This window comes from Lissotriton helveticus, chromosome 7 (assembly GCF_964261635.1).
Source record: "Lissotriton helveticus chromosome 7, aLisHel1.1, whole genome shotgun sequence".
NCBI classification, from domain to species: domain Eukaryota; kingdom Metazoa; phylum Chordata; class Amphibia; order Caudata; family Salamandridae; genus Lissotriton; species Lissotriton helveticus.
The window spans coordinates 842677824-842702847 of NC_136068.1; the positions used below are offsets into that span (position 1 = coordinate 842677824).

Below are 25024 nucleotides of genomic sequence, written 5' to 3' on the forward strand. Positions count from 1 at the left end.
CGGACAGGGTGTCAATACGGTGTGTTTCAATAACTTCGGTGTCGGTAGTCACTGCATACGCGGCGACTAGTTCTCCTGTACTTGTTCTCATACATGAACCATCCACATAACGTGTCAGGTCGGGATCTGGTAACGGAATATCTGTCAGATCTTGTCTTGGCTTTGTCGTAATGTTAACTACTTCCACACAGTCATGTGTGTCCAGACTTAAAGTAACTGATGGTAACAATGTAGCAGGATTTAAAACGTTGCAGCGTCTGATTTCTATGTGTGGCTGGAACAGTGTCAATTCATAACCTGTTAAACGTGCAATTGTCAAATGCTGAGTCTGTGTTCGATTTAAAAGAACTTCCACGGAGTGTGGAACTTGTACTGTCAGGGAGTGTCCTAAGACTATGGAATCACTTTGTCTGATAGCTAGTGCTGTGGCTGCAACTGACTTGAGGCACGCAGGCAGAGCCTGGGCTACAGGATCTAATGTGCTCGAAAAATAAGCACATGGCTTGTATTGTCCTGCTTGATCGTGTGTGAGAACAGATAATGCTGTACCTTCGCGTTCTGTGACGAAAAGTGTAAAAGGCTTACTGTAGTTTGGTGTAGCTAGGACTGGAGCTTGGCATAAAGCTTTCTTTAACTCATTGAAACTGAGTGTATGTTCAGATGTCCAAGGGAGGACAGTCGATACGGCTGCCTCCTGTGTCGTTAACTGTATCAGTGGCTTGGCTAGGAATGCATACTGAGGAATCCATTGTCGGCAATAAGAAGTGAGGCCGATAAAAGCACGTACCTCCTTCTGGGTCTTGGGCTGAGGAAGACTCGCTATTAACTGGATACGGTCTGGTGTCAACTGCCTACCCCTCTTGGACAGCAAGTGACCTAAGTAGACCACTTGCTGGACACAGAATTGAAGCTTAGAAGGGGACACCTTGTGCCCCATCTCGGCTAGGAAATACAAGACTGTAAGGGATGCTCGCTCGCAAGCACGTTCAGAACGGGCTGTGATCAGTAGATCATCGACATACTGGAGCAGGGCAGTGTCAGTTGGCATGTGAATGTTGTCTAGTTGTCTCTTGAGTGCTTGACTGTAAATACTAGGACTTTCTGTGAAACCTTGAGGAGCTCGTGTGAACATATAGCTTCTTCCATTTAAACAGAATCCGAAAAGAAACTGGCTGTCTGGATGAATGGGAACACTGAAAAACGCGTTCTTGAGGTCTATGACAGTGAAAAATGAGGCTTCGGAATCAATGGCTGTCAACAGGGAAGAGATATCTGGGACAACTGGATACTGGGGAATAATACATTTATTAAGCTCTCGGAGATCAATCACTAATCGATATACTGGGGGTGCATTTGGATCAGTACGTTTCATGACTGGAATGATCGGAGAATTGCATACATTGGAGTCAGTTTCTACAACTACTCCTTGAGCGATGAGCTCGTCAATAATTTTGGATAAGGCTGCTACAGCCTCAGGTGGCAATCTGTACTGTCTGATTCGTGGTAACACTACACCTGGCTTGAGAGTCACACGATGGGGTGTGATTTGCATGTAACCTACATCAGTTGGACCTTGCGCCCATAAATGCTGCGGAACATTAGACAATCTGGGATCAAAATCTCGTAATACATAGTGACCCTTGAAGTCACGTAGGAACAGACGTATTCCCTCTGGGGAACAGCATATAACTGCACCTAACTCTTTCAGTGTTTTAATGCCTAATAAATTCTCTGGACATGACTTAGTAAGTAACAGATCAGTAGTACGGGACAATGGACCTACTTCTAGAGTAACTGGCTTTGATATTTCATTTACGATAGGTTTTCCTGAAAATCCAAGGGAAACATTTCTTGAGCCTGAGAGCGGAGCCCCTGGAACTTCGGCATGGCTAATTGTGGTCCTACTTGCCCCTGTATCAATCAAAAACTTTCTATCTTTCCCTAGTACTTGACTGTGAACATAGGGACCTTCTTGATCTACAGGTATCTCGATGAGAGGCAAGCCTACCTCCCTCTCTAGGCTGTTTCATGAATACGGTTGATACTCTGGATACTCGGACTGTGCATACTGGTACATCTGCTGTGTAACATGCTGTGTTGCAGCGATGGGCTGCGGTGCTGTAACTGTCTGTGGTGCATTCTGTGGCTGAGGAGTCTGTGAAACTTGTTCTTGTCTAGGCGGACGTGGTCTTTCTTTAGTCTTACCAGTAGCTATGTTATGTTTCAGAACTGCACACTCGTTTATAAAATGACCTGGCTGTTTACAATAATTGCAGTTCCCTTTAACGGGAGCTGCAGGATGACTGGCTTGATTTGGACCCCTCTTCTGACTGTCTTGAGGAACAGATTGTGCAACTAGTACTTTCATTTTCGTGTCTTTCATACGCTTTCTCTCGTGTTCTTGCTCTTCTCTGATTCTATTCTGGTGGTATTGGAGCATCTGTAACATCTGGGACGGGGTATTAGCTTGCCAGGTACTTTCGACTTTCAAAACTCGATTCTTAATTTGTGGACTTGAATTCTCGACTAATTTAGTAACAAAAAGATGAGGGTATGACTCACTACTTGTCTTGAGACCACTGTTGATGCTAAAACATTTCTCAAATCTAGAATAAAAATCACTAATGTCTTCATCTTGTTTCTGTTTACAGGCTGAGATTGCATCCCAGTCTTCTTTTCTAGTTGTCAATAATCTGGGTAAAACTTGTATTAATAATTCTGGTAATTCTTTACATTTCGCTCCAAGACCGGTACCTGGTACTCGTGCCTTATCTTCAGCTTCTAGAACTGCCCAATCGATCTTTTTCTCTCCCACCTCCCATTCTTTTTCCTTGAGCTTTTCATACACCCCTGCGGGCAGCAGAACCTTTAACATTTTAATTATATCTGGATAGGTGTATTCTCCCATACGGAGCATGTCTTTTAATTCTCAGTGGAACCCTGCTGGATCTTTATCATGACAGGGAATTAATTTCTTCATCTCTAAGAGTTCCATCTTTGTAATCGGAGTGTAAACAAACACTCGTTCTAGTTCGCCACCCGTTCCTCTAACTGGGTGGACTTCTCGTAACGGATTCTGTCTCTCCATGTAAAATGGTTTACTTTCTGGGGGTGAGACATGAACAAAATGCGGGTTCAAAAACGTTCTATATTTGTGACGCTGTTCTAGAACGACACTAATTAAATCGGTACCTAAACCTTTCCATCTATACTGGAGTAACTCGTTCAGGATATCATGTAACGGGCCTGGATCAGAGTGCTGACCCTCATACAATGTAATGAGGTGCTGAATCATATACATACCCGCCAGTCGTTGCTCGGCTGGGGGCATTTTCAGAAACATTTGTGCCACTATTTCGTCTGGAAAAGTGGTAGAATCAGTAATCCATCGGACTGCTGATCGGACTAGTTCTTGTTCATGCATGGTACTCAACTCACTGTAACCGATTCGTGATTTCAGAATGTGATCGGTAGCTTGAAACACTTGTTCTAGAGAACCTTGTTCTGGTGCTGGATGATGGAAAGTAGACTTGTGTTCTAGGCGTAAATGGCGATCTGGAAATCTAGATTTTCCTACATACGCTATTCTGTCGGGATTCTCGTCCTCTACCTCTTCAGTATCAGAGTTACTTTCTTTCTCGCTTACTTGTGCTGCTTTACGTTGATCGTGTAACCTTATTATTTCTTTACGAATTTTCTTGTACATACTTTCCATAGCACTGATGGTTCTGTGCTTACCCTCGGCTATATTATCACTCCACTTTGTCAGGGTTCTCATTTCGGCTTGATCTTTGGACGGGTAATCTTGTTCTCTTATTAGACAATTGATCAGAAACTTTAATATCATGAGCTGGGTCTCAGCTTTCCTTTGGGACATGGCTTCGCCAATGCTTTCTGGATCATCCCCTGTACGGATGAAACGATATATTCTGTCTAGGTCTTCTTTCATATTCGGTAGGGTGACTAGATACTCGGCCACCCTTCTTACACGTAATGAATATAAAACCATATTATCCTCTCCTGGGACTGGATCATAGCCGCATTCATTAAGGGCTTTTCTTATTTCTGCTACAGACTGATGTCTGGGCGTACGCTGTGACGCTTGCATATGTAATTCGGCTGTCGTTAAACGCTTATGTGGCGGCGGGGTCTGAGGAGGACCTCCTCCTGCGGCCCCTAAACTAGAATCGTCGACTGATCCTCTTCGTACTGGCAGAGTGGGAAATGGAAATGTAGGCTGGACTTGTATGGCGGGCTGGACCGGGGGTACCGTAACAGGTACTCCGGTGTCTGGAGGAGCGGGAAGTGCCTGATTTACAGGGACTGGCGGAGCGCGAACAGGATTTGCATATTCTGGGACTGTGTCGTCCAAATAGGACGAAATGAAAATATCAGCTGCGGTCTGTTTGTGACGTAGCTTGGTCGGAACTAATGGTGGCGGAAAGTTACTGGATGCCTCCGGGGTCGCTTTTGGCAAGCCCTCGGCAAGGAGAGGATACATACCCTTAATAAGGGCATGCCTCTGTCTGTCTGACTGTTCGGTTTTAACTTGTTCACCTATCTCGATTAATTCTCTTTCTTGGGCTCGTTCCAAGGATTCTCTACTTAATTCTGACTTTCTGATTTCTTTTTCGTTTCTTTTATGAGATTCTTTGCGCCATAACTCGATGGCATCTTTCTGTGACTGTCTGGCTTTCTTTTTCCATAATGCTTCTTCTACTCTCATGATGCACTCGGCATCCCATGTGCCTGACACAGGCCATCTATACTTTTCCTCTAACTGTTTGGTATAATCTACCCATAAATCTAGATATAATATGGCACTTATGCCATGCCTCTGATACATAAAATGACCTGGACTGTCCCTAGGCGGAACTGGAACTGCCTCTTCTAACAAACCCTTTCTAGTTTTTAACTGACCTGACGTAATCTCGAAAAGAGAGACATTGTAAACTTGAATCGGAACACAATACAATAGACGAGGAACAATAACAATTGGGAGAACAATTCAGGCATACCACGACATTGGAAATACATTGAACAACATCATAACATAACAGTTCGGACAGAATATTACCTGGAATACTGAGAACAGAAACACAAGAATTTCTCGAACGGAACAGACTAAAGTTACTGGATGCACTGCTGAAACAGTACGGAACATACCGGTCCCATAAAGGGACGCATCAAGACCCGTATCCACCTAGGTGAACACTTCGTTTGTGGGTCTGTGTACCACCAACCCACGGACCAGAGTCAATTTAGATTGACCCTGTCTAGATACTACCCCAGCGACGGTACTCACCGGGCAGCAAGAACGGAAGGCCTCGGACTGGACTGGACTGCTACGACGACGGACGACGAACTTCGGACTTCAGTTACGGGTGGACCTCCGGATACCTCGGACCTTGGACTCTCGGCTTGGGCTCTGGTCGGGACTCGCCGCGTTCCTCCACCGTCTCGTCTGGATGCTGGACCGCCTCCTCCGTCTCCTCCGTGGGCCTGAGGGATACTTGAAGCAGAAATATCTGCCGGTGCGCAGAAGAGTTCCGTCACGACTGCAGAGGGTCAGGGGGTCGGCGTGGCTTCACCGACGCGTGGGGAAAGGGCAAGTCCCTGTTCGGGCGCCATTATGTGGTAAATAAATAAATAATACCCTATTTTTGAATGTATAAATGAATAACAGATAGCTCAATAAATAAGAGTCAAGATTCGAGGTAGTAGGAGTTTTGCAGGTTTAATACAGCATAAGGACAGGAACAGGACGACCTGCACGGGAATAGGATGGCAGCTGCCGGGGGCAGGATCGGGAATGACGGCTAACTTTTAATAACAGTACATGAGCATATATACATAACGCAAACACATAGCATTACATTGCAATAGGCGTAGCAGTGGGTGGAGCAATAGGCGTGACGCGTAGCAGTCGCGAAAGATAAGGGTGAAAAGAGGTGTAACAGGGCGTATACATAGACATGTGATGCAAACGTAACAGAATATGTCATGAATGGGGCGGAAACCATGGAGGGGGCTACCTAAGGAGCCGGGACCTCTAACCTGATGGTGCGCGCAAACTGGCAATGACGTATCACTAGGAGAAGCTGGGGGCTTCGAACTCTGTGCTAGGAGCAGAGACTGAAGTCTGGAGAGTCAGGGCGACATGTACCTAAACAGTATCTAGTATCTGATGTTTAGAGAACATGTTGATATAAACTAGAAGTCAGGAGGGGAAAAACTTACAGACTCTAAGACTGGAGCATGCATTATTCTACATGTAGTGCGTGATGAAGAATATTAAATGACCATTAATACAGTATTTCTCTAACATGGAGACGTAGAGGCTAGACAATGACGGTAACTATTGATGCGATTCAGTAGCTTAGGAATGCAGAGAAGGAGGGCTGTACTGATAACTCGAATCATAACATACTCTTGGCAGACTCAGAGGCAGAGCCAAGCTGAGCCGGGCACTGCGAGGCAGGAAATAAGTGAAGGGTCGAGGATACAGGTGGGGGCTGTATCGCTCCTCAGCGAGGCTTCAGGGGACAGGAGCTGAATCTGGTGTCCAGGCCCTTTTGAGGCCTAGAAACGGGGACTTTACAATGGAATAACGTGCACACTGAGAAACGTGGCAACGTAGCTTTACATAGGCCTGATATTCGTAGTATTCACGAGAACTGGAAACTGCCATACTAGAGGCGGACACAACTGTAATTGCGTCTTTAATCAAACATGGGGAATAACATATGCATATTAATCATGCACATATAACATATGATGGATGACATGTAGGGACACAGAACATGGCAAAATTTACTTTTCCACATTACTCACCCTTTGCTTTAGATATAGTATACCTATATCTAACCCTAAAATGGACACACAGATCTCCTATCAGTCACTCCTATGGCAGGCCTTAACAATCCTGAAGGCAGAGTGCTTGGAATCGTGTGAGATGGTGCTCTGGCATGAGCTGAGCCTGTCTGCGGCTTTCGGGATCCATCCCTTAGCCGTTTCCATGATATCGCATACCATATACTCTTAAGTGCATTATAATCCTCGCGGTTAAATGCCAACTCTGGTATCGCTTTATCAAAACATGTCGAGTAAGGTGTCATACGAATTGGAATACTAACCCCTCGCCAATTCTGGCGACGGGGTTAGCATTCCACCCTTCTAGAGGGACACCGCATGCATGTAACCTATAACCCGGTTAAAAGTCAGACAGAGCCTTAGCATCCACAAAATGGATGCTGCCACCGAGACACAAGTCTGCCCTCCTGCTGCTGGGAGTCCTCCCAGAGCAGGAGATAAGGACAAAGGGTTTCCTGCCAGGGGCGGTGCCAGCACCGTCCCAGACAGGGTTTTGTGTATTGTAGGTAGGCAGGGCTTTAGAGGAAGGTGACTGCAAGTGGCACCCCGGTGCTCACTGTGCATAGGCCGGCTGAAACCAGTTCCAGGGGCACTCCAGCCCCTGGCCTGGGGAAAGCCCGCCAAGGAAGTGGGTGTAACCACCCCCCTCCTGGTCCCACCCATAGGGCAGGACCTAGTCGCGTGCCAGCCCCCTTTTCCCAGATAAAGGTAGAGACTGGCCCCCTTCCAGATCAGATCATCTTTGAATCCTGAAACTACTTTCCACGAAAGGAACTCAAGACTTCTTCCTAAGATTTCTCCCTTGTGGCTAAGGAGTAGTCACCCTGCATCCGCAGGCACCATCTTAAGAACACTGCGGTCTGCTGCAAGTCTCTCCTCCGGATCAAGACTGCCCAGCTCGACGAGAACCGGCTTCCCTGGCACCTCTGACCTCTACCTGCATCATCAGTCACGCTGAGATTCGTGGGTGTGACGAGACCTCGAGGGACCGGCCATCTTCAAGACTGCACGACTTCTTTCCAGCAAGCCCGCCGAGTAATTTCCTGGTGAGTGCTTTGGGGTCCGAGAAGCCCCGACCCTGAGCAGCTCCAGCACCGAAGTGCAGCCTCCCAGCATCTCCACGATCTGCGTGGGGCCCTTCTGCTTTTTGCTGCTCACCGCGTTGTTTGGCTACTAGCCCGCTGGCTTGTGGCCTTCTGAACGACGCCCGACGACATTTCTGCTGCTGGTCTGGTTGCTCCAGGCTGGCCCTTGCTCCCTCCCAAAAGAGGAGCACCCCGGACCCTCCTGGTCCACTCAAGACGCCATTTTGAGTCCACCGCGTGGGCTTGAATTAGCCAAGGCTTGTTGCCCAATCCTGGGTAACTTCGACGCCGACAGCTTCATCCATCGTGGGACAGCTCGCCTCTCCATCCTGGTCGCCGACAACGCCTCCTGGTCCGTGAGATCTGCAGAGCCAGCGTCGCCCACTCACCTAGTCGAGGTGACTTCGCCCGGTGCCATCCTGGTGCCCACTTAATCACTGGCTAGTGATTCAAGAACTTGGTCCCCTCTGCTTTCAGGTTTCTTCTTCCTTGATCCAGGCTTGGATCCATCGAACTTTCCTTCACTGGTCGCCTGCCAGCAACTTCCTTCTTCCAGGCTCCTGGTCCGGCAACAAGATCCCCGACGTCTTTTCAGACCTATGCAGCTGCAGCCCCTGGGCTAGGTAACTTCGGCACTTCGGTGTCCCAGCATAGCCTCACTATCCTAGGGTCAGGATCCACTGTCTGTTTCTTCCTACCAGGACGGGTTCGCCCGTGAACACTAACTTTGCCTTTACTAGCTCCCATAGACTTTGTCCCGCATCCCGCGTGAGAGTGCACACTCTGCACCCGAGTCCCCTAGGCCTCCTAGAAGTAATCTAACGATTCTATAGTCAAGTCCTAGCGAGTCCAAAGCCTATTAGTACTGTACTTACCTGCTAGTAATTTCGCATTCCAGTTTTAGAGTATATGGTTATTTGTGTATAACGTGCTAACTTAAGTATTTTCGTAAGAGTTTTGTTGTGTGCTTAGCACCCTGTCCTCATAAAGAGTACAGGGTTGTTGTGATTCTAATAAATACACTGTTTATTTTCATAACACTTGTGTGGTGTCCTTTCACTGGGTGTTCAAGGGGTAATGTGATGGTAAAACAGCTGGCTTAACACGCCCTCTAGAGTCTTAGCCTTAGACTGCTCGTATCCATGCTACTAGGATAGCTGGTCTATAAGGTTGACTTACAACCAATCATCAATAAGGGTTGTTTGGACTGATATATAGTGATCACTAGAATAGTGAACACTGCACATCAGGCCAACTTCTCACACTCCTCCCAAGCAGGCTTTAGTTCTGGATCTCCTGGGAGCAGAGGCTCTCTCCCTAGGAAGTCAGAACAGTGCTTCGGGTTCCAAGCTCACAGAAACCAGTCAGCGAGCATACCAGAGGCTGGTAGGTTTTCAGGGGGCACATCTAAGGTGCCCATAAGGGTGCATGTATTGGTAAATCCATCACTGGAATCTGTGGGTTTATCAATACAAGGTGTTTTATATTAAACAAAGCTATTTTCAGTGAAACTATTATGAAGCTGGGGAACTTGTCAAAAAGGGCTATCCTACAGTCAACCAAGCAGAACTGAAAATATTGACTAATCTTTAAGTATTGAAACATCCCTTTGGTATACTTTGATCAGCTCCATTTGGGAAACAGCTATTCTAAAGTGAGCATAATGAAAGCACCTGGCCCAATGCAAGGGGTTATTGTACTAGACCACTTTAACAGTTTTTTTCTCTTCTTTCCGCTATGTAACTCTATACTTTTATTTTTTTTAAACAGTTTTTATTGAGACATATTGTAGAGCATTTCAACGACAGTATTTCGTTCATCGCTTGTAAAAACATAATTACACGAATCACATATTTTGCTACAGTTTATATGAACCATCACATCCATACTCTTCCCTCTCAACCCACCCCACCCTACATGGACATGTTCCAGGGAGTCGCATATCCTATTACATTCACGTACTTGCATCTGAATCAGAATCTTCAGGTTGTATATATATATGTATGTATGTATGTATGTGTGTGTGTGTGTGTGTGTGTGTGTGTGTGTGTATATATATATATATGTATATGTGTGTGTATATATATATATATATATATATATATATGTATATGTGTGTATATGTGTGTATATGTATGTATATGTATGTATATGTATGTATATGTATGTATATGTATGTGTATGTATATATATGTATATGTATGTATATGTATATATATATGTGTGTGTGTATATATATGTATATACACAGATCTTTCTGCGACCATTGCCAGGTCCATATCTCTACACCACTGAGTGAGAGTGGGGCTAACTCTGGAGCCCCAGCGTTGCGCGATATTCCTTTTTGTTACATTAAGTCCTAACGTCACCCAATCCTGGGTCGTCTTGTTCAAGTCCGTTGGGTCCCATATGTTAAGTAGGCAGCATCTTGGGCTTGGCAGTACAGTGATTTGCGTAACCTGGGAGAGTGTCCTCATTACCGCCATCCAATAGCCCACAATCACGGGGCAACTCCAGATAGTGTGGTAGAACGATCCCGTGTCCCCACACTCCCTAAGACAGTGCAGCGTGTCCGCCCCTTCCTATTTAGTGTAGAAGTGCCCTAGTATAGTATGTACGGTGCAGTATTTTAAGCTGCACTAGTCTGAGCCTAGATGGATTAGCAGCCTCCTTAGGGGAAGCTAGCGCCTCCCTCCATTCTGCCTCGTCGATATCTCCTACCTTGGGCTCCCTCTATACTTTTTTTTTATTTTTTATTTTATTTTACAGAGTTTTACATAGCGCAAACTTGACCTGAATTGGGTATCGGAGCACTTTACACAGCACCAGTTGCATTACATGAGGACACATTCATTTTTGTTAGGCAAGGGGAGATTAAGTTATTTGCCCAGTATCACAGGATGCTCCGCGTCATTGCGGAGACTATAACCCAGTTCCCCAGATTTTTGTTAGGCACTGGCCTAACAGCTAGAGCAGTCAACCTCAAATCTGGGGAACTGGGTTTGAGTCCCCGCAATGATGCTGAACATCCTGGGATTCTGGGCAAATCACTTAATATCCCTGTGCTTTGATTGTAGAAAAGAAGTGCATGTGGCAGGCCTGTAGGTCAGCAAGTCCACCGACTCTATTTTTCAATTTACTATTGGGCAAGCTATATAGTCTTGGTTTGGGTGCCAGCGTGCTGACTAATGTGTTATTGCCCGTTAAGAGATTTTGTGTTTTTACTTCACGCTTCAGTTTCTACATGTACGGCCAAAAAGATGCATGCCTGTTAATTAACCAAAAAATTTTTGGTAATTTGGTGCTTGTTGTAACTCAACTTCAACCTTTCTGATTAAGAAATGACTGTCTGTTTTTTCCCTTACAGTAAAAATGTTCCGTTCAAAATTGTTCGCGCCTCTAATGGAGATGCTTGGGTTGAAGCACATGGAAAAATGTATTCTCCAAGTCAAGTTGGTGCCTTTGTGCTGGTTAAAATGAAAGAGACTGCAGGTAGGTACAAAATAATACATGTATGTGCTTTGAGCAAAGTAAGCTCCCAGCATTTAATTACACTATTTTGTGGTTAAATATACAGTGGCATCAAGAGAGGGAACTTTGTGCCACCTTAGCATTGCAGTTTTTTCCAAAGTCTGTTGAAGACTTAACCCCTCCTGGACAACCTTTTTTCTGGCCTATTTGAAAGTTCACCAACTAAGCTATTTTCGTTATTGTATTATACCATTTTATTTAATTTTACCACTCCACATTCTCTACCTTGTGGTTTATTTTTTTCCCCTTCTTACATTTTCCTTGTAACCTTCATTTTTTTATCCACTTGCCTTTTCTAGAGCTGCACCCAACTACGAAAATAAAAATTGCTTTACGTCAAACGCAATATTGGGGAAGGCAATGCTTATGTTGCCCTTCTTTCCAAGAGAAGTGACAATTGTGTTGGTTTGCTGAATTCAAAGCCAAGTTGATTTCATACTCTTGAAAGATTATTTAAATCAACAATCCTGCTCTTAGGAGGAGCTTTCTTTAACGTGCCTTCTGAATCCATGACCATGTTTGATACGTTGAATTAATTTAAAGTAGCAAAGTTAGTTAATGCCGATATTTTCTGACTAAGCTAGATATGAGGTATGCAGTACAAACATCTTGGCACTGACCTATTTTGTCATGTAGAACAAAATAGGTAGGACATTTAAGATCCTCTACTCTGTACGGGCTATTATGTGTACATTTACATACATCAGCCTATATAAGTAGAACTATTTATATTGAAATCCTTTGTATTTTTACTCTTTAAGATTTTGGTTGCAAGCTGAGTCGTATTGTTCACCACACGACATTTTGCAAATTCAAATATAGCAGACACTTCTAATTCTTATTGTGTGGTTTTTAATACAGTAGCACAGAATAAGTGCTTATATATTTTTTTTTTGTCTTTTTGTTTTTCCCTCAAATTCTTTCTACAAAAATGATATTCATCAATTGAGTTTGATTCGATCTTGATTGGATCTTGATGACAAAACTTCGGTATAAGAAAAATTAATTTAAAATACTTCCTTCAGGAGTTTATTTTCATATTTTGTCAGGTGGCATATTTTGCTGTATTTTCGTGCTGATCTGACTAGTTGTGTATATGCCAACACGTACTGTAAGCAGTAAACACGGATTCTTCTTTAACGAGGGTTATTTTAAGATTTACGTGCTTGTTGGCTGTGTGAAAAGTCGTAAAAAAGGCTGCTATGCTGGCGAGTAAACATTTCCATATGTAGCAAACCTTTTTTATAAATGATTGATGGTTAATTACTTAGACATTCAGCCCCCATTTGTTTTATTTTGAGGTTTTGTTGAGCATATGTAGTTTAGTGCCCTTTTTAAACATGGCTACCCTTCCCGCCCCCCCCCCCCTCTTTTTTGCCTGGTAAACGATGTGATTTCAACTGAAAGTGCACTGGGTTCCTGCTAATCAGGTCCCCTGTGCCAGAGCTCTTTCCCAAAACTGTACAATTGTTCCCCAGTTGGCAATGCCTTTATCACCCCTGTAAGTCCCTAGTAGATGGTAGCTGTGATACCTAGGGCCCGGATACTAAAGAGGGTCCCTAAGCGATGCAGCATGTCTTGTGCCACCCTAAGGGACCCCTCACTACACTTGTGTGCTTTTGCAGGCTGCGTGACATGGTGCAGACAACCCTACAGCTTGCCTTACATCCTTAAGGCAGGGTGCATTGTATTACATGTTTGGACGTATCTGCATGCCCCTGCGATGTTAGGTCGACTCACGACATTGCAAGTGAAGAGGGAGGCCATCTTCAGGATATGTACTGGATACTGGTGAAAAAAAGTACCCCAGCTACATGATGGCTTCACTGAAACAGAGTGTTTGGTATCAAAAGTTTTGTATTGATAAATGTAGTAATTGTTGCATGGTTACTCCCTAACGTTTTGTCAGATAACTGATGCTAACTTGACGCTGTGTGTGCTGGGACTATGCTAGCCAGACCCTGGCACCTGTGTTCCTTCACAAAACTGCACCTTTATTTCCACAGTTGGCACACCTCTGGGCCACATGTTAGTCCCTTATGAAAGGTACCCTTGGTACCAAGAGCCTTTTGACCAGAGAGACCTCGCACCTTAACACCCAGACACTGCCATTGCAGGCTGCGTGTTTTGGAGCAGACCAAACTGAAGAGTCTACATGGCATTTATCGCTGTGCCATGCCCACCACACACTGTCTATGACATGGTCAGTCACCCCTCGATCAGGCTTCACAGCCCTAAGGCAGGGTGCACCATCCAACAGGTGAGGGCATAGTTGTAGGAGCAATATAGCCCTACAGTGTCTGTGCCATTCACAGACATTGTAATTGCAGTGAAGCCATTTTGAGTACATGGGCTGCAAGTTTGTCAAACTAACTCCACAGCTCCATGATTGCTTTACCGAAAGCTGGGAAGTTTGGTACCAAACCTCTCAGCATAATAAACCTACACTGCCAGTGTGGGATTTATTAAATCCACTCTGAGGTTATCTTGGAGATATACACTGAAAAACGACCAACTTCTAGTGTATTGGCTGACTGGTCTCTGCCAGCCAGACACCACCAGACTGGTTTCTGACCTCATGGGGTGAGAGCCTTTGTGCTCTCTGAGGCCTGAAACAAAAGCCTGCTCTGGGTGAACGTGCTTCACACCTCCCCTGACAGGAACAGCAACTCTTGGAGATGAGCCTCAAAGGCTCTCAACTTGTGATGTGCTGATTTGGGCCGCTCCAACCAGTGGAGATGCCTGCACCCACGTCCAAGCGCCACTTTTGGCCGCTGTACAGGTGGGAAAATTAGTAGCAGCGTAGGAGTGTCCAACTCCGCCTGGCACACCCCTAGGGCCAACAGGAGCGGAGGTGAACCCCTTTCTTAGAAATTCTCCATCTGCAATTGGAGAATTATGCCCAATAGGAAGGGGTACCCAATGGGTGTAGTCACCTTAGGGGACAGTAGCCATTGGCTACTGCCCCAACCTCAGTAACGTCCTTATAGTATTTAAGGGCTCCCTTGAACCTTGTTCCTCAGATTCGATGACCTACGAAGGACCAAAGAGCTGTGCAGAAAATGACTACCGGCCTGTCTCCTCCTCCAGCAACCCTTCTCCAAGAAACCGCTGGTGTCCGCAGCCAGCAACCTCCCAAGAGCCTCCGGGGAACTGTGCTTCCTTCAACAAAGACTGTATTTGTCCAGCAAGAAACCAACACAAGGACTTCGGATCCCGGTGAATCTGCAAAACTTGCACCAGACGCCCACAGTCTTAGTCCAGGTGGTCCACCGACCCAGTGAAATCTCCCTGTCAATCCTGACCTGGAATCCAGCGTTGGATGACCTCTCCTGACCTTCCATACAGCACCTGCAGCCTCAACCTGAGGGTCCTTGCGATCTTATCTGGTGAGAGAAACCAGACACCCCTGCACCTGCAGCCCCCAGGCCTAGGAGTCCCCAACTGACTGTGTCCGGGCATCCCCCCACTATCCAACTTCCCTCTCCAGTTGTTGGATTCCTTCAGCCAGCCTTCCAAACCAAGCCTGCAGGTGTTTTCCCCAACCCACGATCTCCATTGGTTTCAGCTGGGTCCTGGACTCCTCTTTTGCACTCTGCACCCGGCCGCCCCAGGGCTGTTGGTGGTGTAGTCTCCGTGCTGTTTGGAGGCCCCTTCAGTGTTGACCTTAAACCCCCAGGGCCTGTGTCCCTGAGCCACAGGTACTTACCTCAAATTGGTACCTCTTAGAGGTGCCCCCAGCCTCTAGGATATCATTGGGCCTAGTGACCTCTGCACCAGGCTGCCCCAATGCCACTGGTGGTGCAGTGCCTACCTTTGTCCGACCCAGGCCCAGTGTTGACCAAAGCCCCTGGAGACTGAATCTAAAAACTGTTTACTTACCTGTAAGTCACTCGCAGGTCTTTCCTCCCATAGGATTGCAATAGTCACTCACTGTGTTGTTCCAAGTGTGTTCCTGAATACAAAGTATCTTTTTCTGTACTGAAAAGCATTTCATGCACATATAAAGTACTGTTGTTTGCCATACAAACCTTTTGCCAGTCATTTAAAAGTATTGCATAAAAGTTTACTGTAAGAAATTGGCTCTATATATACCACACCAAAATGAGGTATAGTGTATATAGAGTCCAAATGTCTCCAGAGGTAGGCAGAGGTTAAAGTTAGATAGAACCTTACTCTCTAATAGTGGTAGCTTGGTCGAGCAGTAAGGCAGGATCGGAGGACAGTGTTAAGCATTTGATGTACACACTCAGTCCGCAAATGAATTCACACACTCAAGAACTGAACTCTAGGCCTATTGTGTGTTGTATAAAAATATACTCAAACAATCAAACATTTGTAGAGCGCACTACTCACCCGTGAGGGTCTCAAGGCGCTGAGGGGGGAGGGGTCTGCTATTGCTCGAAAAACCAGGTCTTGAGTAGCCTCCTGAAGGTTAAAAGATCCTGGGTTTGCCGTAGGAGGAAGAGGAGGGCGTTTCAGGAATTGGCGGCAAGGTGGGAGAACGATCTGCCCCCGGTGGTCGCTCTTCGGATGTTGTATATTTTTAGAACCAAGCAAGCCTTGTACTGGTAAGCATTAAATACTTTTCAGTAATAGGTTACTGGATATAGAACAGTTTGACAATGCAATAGAAATTCTACTTTGTTTGATTTTACAGGGGAGCAGTAGTATGCAACACTAAGCAAATACAGTACATTAAATGAATAGGATTTTTCAGTAAATTGCAGGTAAGTTACTTTTTACGTTACTTTTCTAACTCTGTGCTGGATACCTAGAGTTCGAGGCATGTGGGCTGCTAAATTCATATCTTTTGCATTAGATCGCCGCCTAGTGTTGGGTCCGGATGATCGCACATTGTTGTCCTGGAAGAGTCTTCGAAGTATCCTGAGATAGGTGGCTCCTTCCCTGGACTACAGTGCGCATGGGCATCGGCTCCATCCCCAGATTGTTTTTTTCCGCCATTGGGTTCGGATGCGGTCTCGACGTCTCTGTCGGAACCGAGAAAAACTAGCTTTTTACGGCCAAAAGGCCTTATATTCTTTGCATCGGTATTGTTTGCGCACGGTCTCGAGTTCTTCCGTCTCTTTGAGTCGGAATCTGCGGAGTCGTATCACTCTTCGGACATCGAGGCCTTCTCATCGCAACACGACCGCAACTTTTCAGCATGGAGCGGAGCCCGTTTAAATACTGTCCCGTCTGTGGGTCGAAATACCCACATATCGATGTGCACCCGGTCTGTAACAAGTGCCTCTCGCCGGACCACAACGAGGACCAATGCATGGCCTGCTCCAGATTCAGGTCAAAAAAGACACTCAAACTTCGGCGCGCGGTGCGCCTTGAGGCCAGAACAGCGGCCCCGGATCCAGAAAACATCTTCGGCGACCAAGAAGAGGAGGGCCAGAGCCATCATCTTCAAATCTCACCGCCCGCGACGGACATCGAGGCGGATCCGGAAGACGGCGACGGAGTCGTGGGTCAAGGTCTTGAATACGTCGACGAGGTAGGGGACGTCGAAGAAGTTTATGGGGCCGCGGAAGATAGCTCAGGGGATGAGCTATGCCCCGAAGGTTACACGGATCAGGCTCGGGTCACGGGATCGCCAGTCGGCCTTACCCAAGACCCCGCACCGCAAGCCACGGCCCCGCCCTCAGGCCCGGCCACGGACATACTTGCTGCGAAGCCCGTATCGAAACCGAAACAGAAACAAGCGGTATCGACTACACCTAAAATGGCCGACCCGAAACAGAAACCGAAACTTACGGATTCGAGCGTTCCTAAGATGGCGGCCGCTCCACCAAAAACACCAAAACCTGCTGCCTCATCGACTCCGTCGACCTCCGGTCCACAGAAGTCGAAGAAAACTGTCGATTCGACGGTGTCGAAATCGTCGTCGGCGGAGGAGGTTTCCTCTAAGAAGGGAGTTCGGCACGGGTCGACAAGTGCGACACCGTCTAAGCCCACCAAAGCCAGCGACAAGACTCCGGTGCCGACTGGGACATCGTTAGTCGGACGCGGGGTGGAAACGGAGCCTGCAAAATTACACGGATCGAAAGCTGGAAGCTCAACACATCGGTCCAAAGACTCTGTGTCCACGGCTGCAGCATCCACGTCTAAGACTCACAAGGGCCTACAAGACGTCGGATCCGAGGGCAAGGTGAAGGCCTCCTCGTCGGTGCCAAGTGTCGCTGTAAGTGACGCGTCCCCCATCGCCTCTTCACTACAGAGGATTCGGGAGATGGCCTCTGCAACGCCGGCTCCGACGCCGTCGCACCAGAAGCCGATGGACTTGCCGGCAAAGCCTGCAGGCAAACTTCTATTCCTTCTGCCGCCAAAGGAGGCACCGAAGGCCTTTACCACAAAATCGGCGCCAAAGACGTCGGAATCATCAACGTCTGGAGCACTTTCAGGTCGACTACTCGACTCAGAAGAAGATTCTGAGCGTTTTATCGACGCAGACACGGGCAAATTGACCCTTTACAAACGAAAGATCACTTCACAGCCAGTGGACTCTTATGTCATCCCACTAAAGAAGAAACGGCTTGCTCAAGACGCTTCAGCCCTGATGGAACCTATACAGCCTCCTCCTAGAAGGAGCCCAACACCTTCCCCAGAACTCTGAGGGTGAAGGATATGGAGAAGATGACCAATACACTTTCCCCATCAATGACCCTGATGCACAGCAGGATTCCTATGACGACATAGGTGACCAAGACACCCAGAATGTGGGGCAGGACCCACAGCCTTTCATTGCACGTGCATCCCCAACAGAAGATTCTGCAGGTTTTCACGCACTCATTGAACGGGCAGCTGCTAATCATGATGTGGACATGCATGCTGACCCAGTTGAAGAAGACTTTCTATTTGACACTTTTTCAGTCTCTGAAAGGACAGTAAAGACACTGCCTATGCTCAAAGGAGTCCTTAAACATGCTGCGGACATCTGTAAAGAACCAACCAGGGCGAGGGTGGTCAATCCTCGCATCGAGAAGAAGTACAGACCAGCGCCTGCAGACCCGGCATACATTCGGGGACAGTTGCCACTTGACTCCCTTGTGGTCGCAAATGCCCGCAAACGGGCGAACTCCCAAACAACGGGTGAAGCTCCTCCCCCAGACAAGGAGTCAAAAGTGCTGGAGGCAGGGGGCAAAAGGGTAGCTGCGCAGGCTGCCAATTTCTGGCGTATTGCAAATACACAAGCACTATTGGCACGTTATGATAGGGCGCATTACGACACCCTAGAGCAAGTTTTACAACACCTGCCTCCGCAGTTCCAAGAGGCTACCAAACTGCTTATAGAGGAGGGAAAACTAATCTCCAACGCGGCCATAAAGTGTGCACTTGATGCAGCAGACACAGCAGCTAGGGCTATTAACACTAGCGTCATGCTCAGACGCCAAGCGTGGCTCCGCATATCGGGGTTTAAACCGGACATTCAAACAACCATACTCAATCAGCCCGTCAATCCTGATAGACTGTTTGGTCCTGATGTTGACACCACCCTCGAAAAGATTAAGAAAGACAACGAAACTGCTAAGTCTATGGGGGCCCTACAATCACAACAGTTCCGTGGCAACAATTTTCGTCGCTCAGGTGCACGTGGAGTCACCAGAGGACAGATGGGTCAACAGTCACAATTCTCCAGAGGTGGAGCACAATCCTCGTACCCCAAGCAGAACAAAGGGGGTTACCGAGGAAACAGTACCAAAGGACGTGGCAGAGGAAACAACAACTCCCGCTCCTCTGCTCCAAACAAACAGTGACTCTCTGTCACTGCCCCCCGACCACTTAACACCTGTCGGGGGGAGACTACAGCAGTTCCTGCCCGTCTGGAGAAACATCACCACAGACAGGTGGGTGCGACAACTTGTCCAGTACGGTTATTGTCTAGAATTACAGTCCACTCCACCCAACATTCCACCAAGGCAACGGCCTATGTCCGCAGAGCATTTGCACTTATTGCAGCAGGAAGTAGTGGTGATGCTGCAAAAAGGTGCAATCAAGCTCGTGCCGGTGGAGGAGGAGGGCACAGGGGTATATTCCCTGTACTTCCTTATTCCAAAGAAGGACGGATCTCTCAGACCCATTCTGGATCTGCGTCCTCTCAACCTGTATATACTATCAGAACATTTCCATATGCTTACACTGCAACAGATTCTTCCCTTGTTAAAACAAGGGGACTTCTTAGCAACCTTAGACCTCAAGGATGCTTATTTCCACATTCCACTACACCCGTCCCACAGAAAATACCTCAGATTCACTATCCAAGGCAAACATTATCAGTTCAAGGTCCTACCCTTCGGAGTGACCACAGCCCCAAGAGTGTTTACCAAGTGTCTGGCGACAGTGGCGGCGCACCTCAGGAGGCAGAACATCCATGTCTACCCCTACCTAGACGACTGGCTCGTTCAAGCCAAGTCGGAACAACAGTGCGCCGCGGACATGTCAACTACCATCCACCTCCTTCACGATCTGGGCTTCTCGTTGAACTACCCAAAGTCGCATCTTCAGCCGGCGCATGTCCGGCAGTTTCTAGGTGCGACAATCAATACCCTGACGGCCATGGCCCAGCCAAACCAAGTCAGGATAGACAGCATGCAGTCGCTAATCCAAAAGTTCAGACCACAACACTCGCTTCCAGCGAGAGTGTTCATGCAGTTGATTGGCATGATGGCCTCCTGCATCTTCATAGTCCCTCACGCACGTCTACATATGCGTCCGCTCCAGGAGTGCTTAGCAAATCAGTGGACACAGGCTCAGGGACAATTGACAGACCTAGTGTTGGTTACCAGTCGGGCATACGACTCTCTGCATTGGTGGACTCCACACAACCTTTGCAAGGGCCGACTGTTCCAGGAGCCAGTGCCACAGATTATCCTGACAACGGACGCATCTCTCCAGGGATGGGGAGCTCATCTGCTCACTTACACGGTGCAGGGACTATGGACGACGCAGCAACGGAAGATGCACATCAACTATCTGGAACTGATGGCAATCTTCATGGCACTCAAGTCCTTCATTGTACATCTGTGCAACAAGGTAGTGTTAGTCCGTACGGACAACATGACCGCGATGTACTACATTCAAAAGCAGGGGGGCACCCACTCGCCACAGCTGTCTCATCTGGCTCGGGGCATGTGGAAGTGGGCCATTCAGAGGAACATTTTCCTCATGGCAGAACACCTCCCGGGCAAGGACAATCAGATGGCGGATCTGCTCAGCAGATACAGCCATCAAATGCACGAGTGGGAGTTACACCCATCTGTACTCCACCCGTACTTCCAGCAGTGGGGTCATCCGGAGATAGACCTGTTTGCCACAAACGAAAACGCAAAATGCCAACACTTTGCCGCCAGGTTCCCTCACCCACAGTCGCAAGGGAATGCGATATGGATGAACTGGTCAGGCAGATTTGCGTACGCTTTTCCGCCAGCCCCTCTGATACCGCTGGTGGCAAGAAAGCTAAGGCAGCACTCGATGACTCTCATCCTGGTTGCTCCAACGTGGGCGCGCCAAGCATGGTACACCACGTTCCTCGAACTCTCGGTGGTGCCGCATCAAAGGCTGCGCCTCACGCCCAGACTTTTGACGCAGAACCATGGAGACATTCAGCATCCAGATCCGCAACAGCTCAACCTGGCGATCTGGCTCCTGAAGTCCTAGAGTTTGGATACCTTCACCTACCTCCAGAATGCATGGACATCATCAAGGAGGCAAGAAAGCCAACTACCAGAGCATGCTATGCTGCAAAATGGAAGCGTTTTGTCATTTACTGTACAGCCGATAACATCAACCCGCTAGATGCATCTATCCCTAACATCATTTGCTATCTGTTACATCTTTACAAGTGCAATCTAGCGTACACTTCCATTCGGATACATCTATCCGCCATAGCGGCTTATCTTCAGAATAGGCAGCATCTCTCTGTCTTCAGGGTGCCTGCCATTAAAGCTTTTCTTGAAGGCCTGAAACGAGTCATTCCCCCAAGAACACCGCCAGCTCCGGTGTGGAACCTCAATGTGGTCCTCACCAGACTGATGGGACCACCTTTTGAGCCACTACACTCGTGTGAACTCCAGTTCCTAACGTGGAAAGTAGCTTTCCTAATAGCTATTACGTCACTGAGGCGTGTTAGTGAGCTACAAGCGCTCACAATCCAAGAGCCATTCATTCAGATTCATCCAAATAGGGTGGTACTACGTACTAACCCCAAATTCCTTCCAAAGGTGGTGTCACAGTTTCATCTCAACCAAACTATTGACTTGCCGGCATTCTTCCAAAACCCACAAACGGTGGCGGAAAGAATGCTTCATACTTTGGATGTCAGGAGGGCGTTGATGTACTACATTGACAGGACACAACACTTTAGGAAAACAAAGCAGCTTTTTGTTGCCTTCTCGCCACAGCACAAGGGCAACCCTATTTCCAAAGCAGGAATAGCCAGGTGGATTGTTAAGTGCATCCAAATATGTTATCAAAAGGCAAAACGTACCTTGACAATACCCCCAAGGGCACACTCCACACGCAAATTGGGGGCATCTATGGCTTTCCTGGGGAACATTCCTTTAGAAGACATTTGCAGAGCAGCCACGTGGGTTACTCCACATACCTACTGTGTTGATGTACATTCCAAGCAGCAAGCAGCTGTAGGACAGGCTGTTCTCAAAACACTTTTTCAGGTTTCTGCAGCTGGCACGGGCAACCGCCGCTAACGGAGGGACTGCTATATATTCTATGCAAAAGATATGAATTTAGCAGCCCACATGCCTCGAACTGAATATGCTACTTACCAGTATGCATCTGTTCTTGGCATGTAGGGCTGCTAACATTCATATCGCCCACCCTCCTCCCCGGTGCCTGTCGCAGCTGCAGACATACTCTTGTATTCAATCATTAGCATGGACATCCTTTACACTTTACACTCCATCTCTGCCACAATGGCTAAAAACAATCTGGGGATGGAGCCGATGCCCATGAATGTTAGCAGCCCTACATGCCAAGAACAGATGCATACTGGTAAGTAGCATATTCATTCAGCACTGGAACATTGTCTAGAAACAGGTAAGTAATTACGTTTTGGTTATTCGCATGATTTTTAAAGAATATTTTCAGTTTTCAAAACTCCACACTTTTTTTGTAGAAAGTGTCAATGTTATCCTATGGAAGGAAAACAGGTTAACGATTCACAGGTAAGTAAACGACTGTGGGAGTTAAGGTTCTGGGGTTAGACTCCGGGGTCTCCCAGGGTCAGTGATGCACTGTTGTTGCACCCTCAGCGGCACTAGGACGGCCGGGTGCAGATTGTTGAGGCCCAATGTTATCCAATGGGTGGATAGGGGACCTCTGGTTGGTGGCTGCTGGCAAGCAGGCCACGAGGTTGTGGGAGCAAAGCTCCTAGGGTTTAGCACAGGGTAAGTTGGGGACCAAAGTAGCGCCGAAGGTGCACCCTCAGCAGCACTAGGGTGGCTGGGTGCAGGGTGCTGTTTTGAGGTTGGGTTCCCTGTTTTCAATGGAGAACCTCCGACACAAAGAAACACTGCAGGCTCGGGGACGAGGATATTCTGGGTGCGACCACCACTTCGAGGGGTAAGTTGGGATGCTGTGGGTTGGTTAGGCACCGTTGATTTGGGCACACAAGCCTGCGGGGCATTGGGTGCAGGGGTGCCTTGGGATGTCTGATTTTCTAACCCGCTCTGGTCGCGGTAGGGTGGTCCTCTGGATTGAGGCTGCAGGCATCGCCTGGAGGCTTGAGGCATGTCAGGGGTCGCCGGATCTCTGTTCCGGATCGCCGGGGTGACCACCATCGTGTTTTTCCACTCTGTCGGTTTGGTTTCGGCGGGTGCAGAGTGGGCTGGATTCGCAGTCTCTGGCTTGCACCAGAAGCTGCAGTTTGAACAAGTCAGGTGTTACGGGAGATTCAGTCTTTGAAGTGAAGGCAGGCAGGTCCTCTGGGGTTTTTGAGGTTGCTGGCTGCAGGACACACCGGGATTTCGCAGGAGGTTCGAGGGGAGACAGGCCTGTAGGGCTGGGGCCAAGTCAGTGGGCGTCGTTCTCTTGTTAGCTCTGCACGGCTCTTCGTCCATATCTTTTCTTGTCGTTTCTGGATCTGCGGAAGGAAGGTTCAGGGTGCCCCCTAAATACTAAATTTAGGGGCGTTACAGGTAGGTAAAGGGCAGGGACCAATGGGTCCCTTCCCTGGGGTGGGTACACCCCCTATTCTGCCACTCTCCAGTGGGAGGGGGGCAGGAGCTTGTCTCTGGTTGTCTGGGTGCCCCATCGTCAAGATGGCAGGGACTCGAGGTTGTGCTTCACCTCGCCTCCGCCACCTGAGGGGTGGAGTTGGCAGAGGTGGACACCTCTTTCTCACTTGTTTGTCCTGCCGGTTCTCCCGCCTAAAGTGGGGGGTAGAACCAGGGGGCACCCGTTGCTGAAAGCAGCAAATGGTCTGGAGAGGCTCACAAAGGCGGCAGCCTTTGAAGCTTCTCCTTCGAAAACCTTGCCCATCCTTTTGGAGGAGGCTTGGCACCTCATCCCAGGATGTGCATTGTTTCAGGCCCCCGAGAGCAGCAGCTCTCCACCCAATGATCCAGAATTATGTCTGGTGGTGACAGCCTAGATAGACAGTCAGTCAGGTCACTACTAGTTGATCAAGTATCGGGGGATATCTCAAAGATGCCCTCTGGTGTACATTTTACATTAAATCCCACACTGGCATCAGTGTGGGTTTAATGTGCTGAGAAGTTTGATACCAAACTTCCCAGTCTTAGCCATTATGGTGTTGTGGATTTCGTAATGGCAAACTCCCAGCACCATATACTTTTAATGGCAGCACTGCAATTACAGTGCCTAAGTACCCTCTTATGAAGCCTTGCTGCGCGCCCACACTACCACAAATAGAGAGTAAGGTGCTATCTACTTTTACCTCTGCCTACCTTTGTGGTTCCACTGGACTCTGTGCATACTATACCATACTTTGGTATAGTATATACAGAGCCAGCTTCCTATATCTTGGTTTCAAAATCTGTATAAAAATAGTAGTTTGACTAAATTATTATGGATCGCCTTTTTGAGTGTGTGCATCATTTATTGACTGTGCAACAAATGGCTAACACTCCTCTCGCATAAACCTAAGGCTGCTAAACTACTCTAGCCTAGGTAGAGCACCTTTGGATTGTCAGAGCAAGCCCCTATCCACTCATTGTGGATACCTGGACTCTTTACACACCATAACTCATTTTGGTATACTATATTAAGAGTCAACATGTGGTCTTATTCATTCAATCATTCAGGGGTTTGTAAAGCGTGACTACTCCCCCTCGAGCATTTCAAGGTGCTGAAGGGGGTTTGGGGTTACTCTGTAGCGTGACTGGGTCATCTAAAGAGCCAGGTCTTGAGGTCTTTCCTGAACTGTGGCAGTGTGGGGGTTTGGCGGAGGGGGATGTCGTTCCAGGCCTGGTTTGAGGTAGGAAAAGGACTTCCCTCCTGTTCTGGTCTTATAGATACAGGCTAGGAACATTCAAGAGCTGAATGAAACA

General features: G+C 47.6%; 1 protein-coding gene across 1 annotated transcript in view; it reads left to right on the plus strand.

The window, feature by feature from the left end:
- HSPA9 (heat shock protein family A (Hsp70) member 9) overlaps positions 1-25024 on the plus strand; it is a 360992-nt gene that overhangs the window by 70665 nt on the left and 265303 nt on the right. The window contains exon 5 of the mRNA XM_078653348.1: positions 11326-11450. Coding sequence (XP_078509474.1) covers positions 11326-11450 — 125 coding nt within the window. The remainder of the gene's footprint in view (positions 1-11325; positions 11451-25024) is intronic.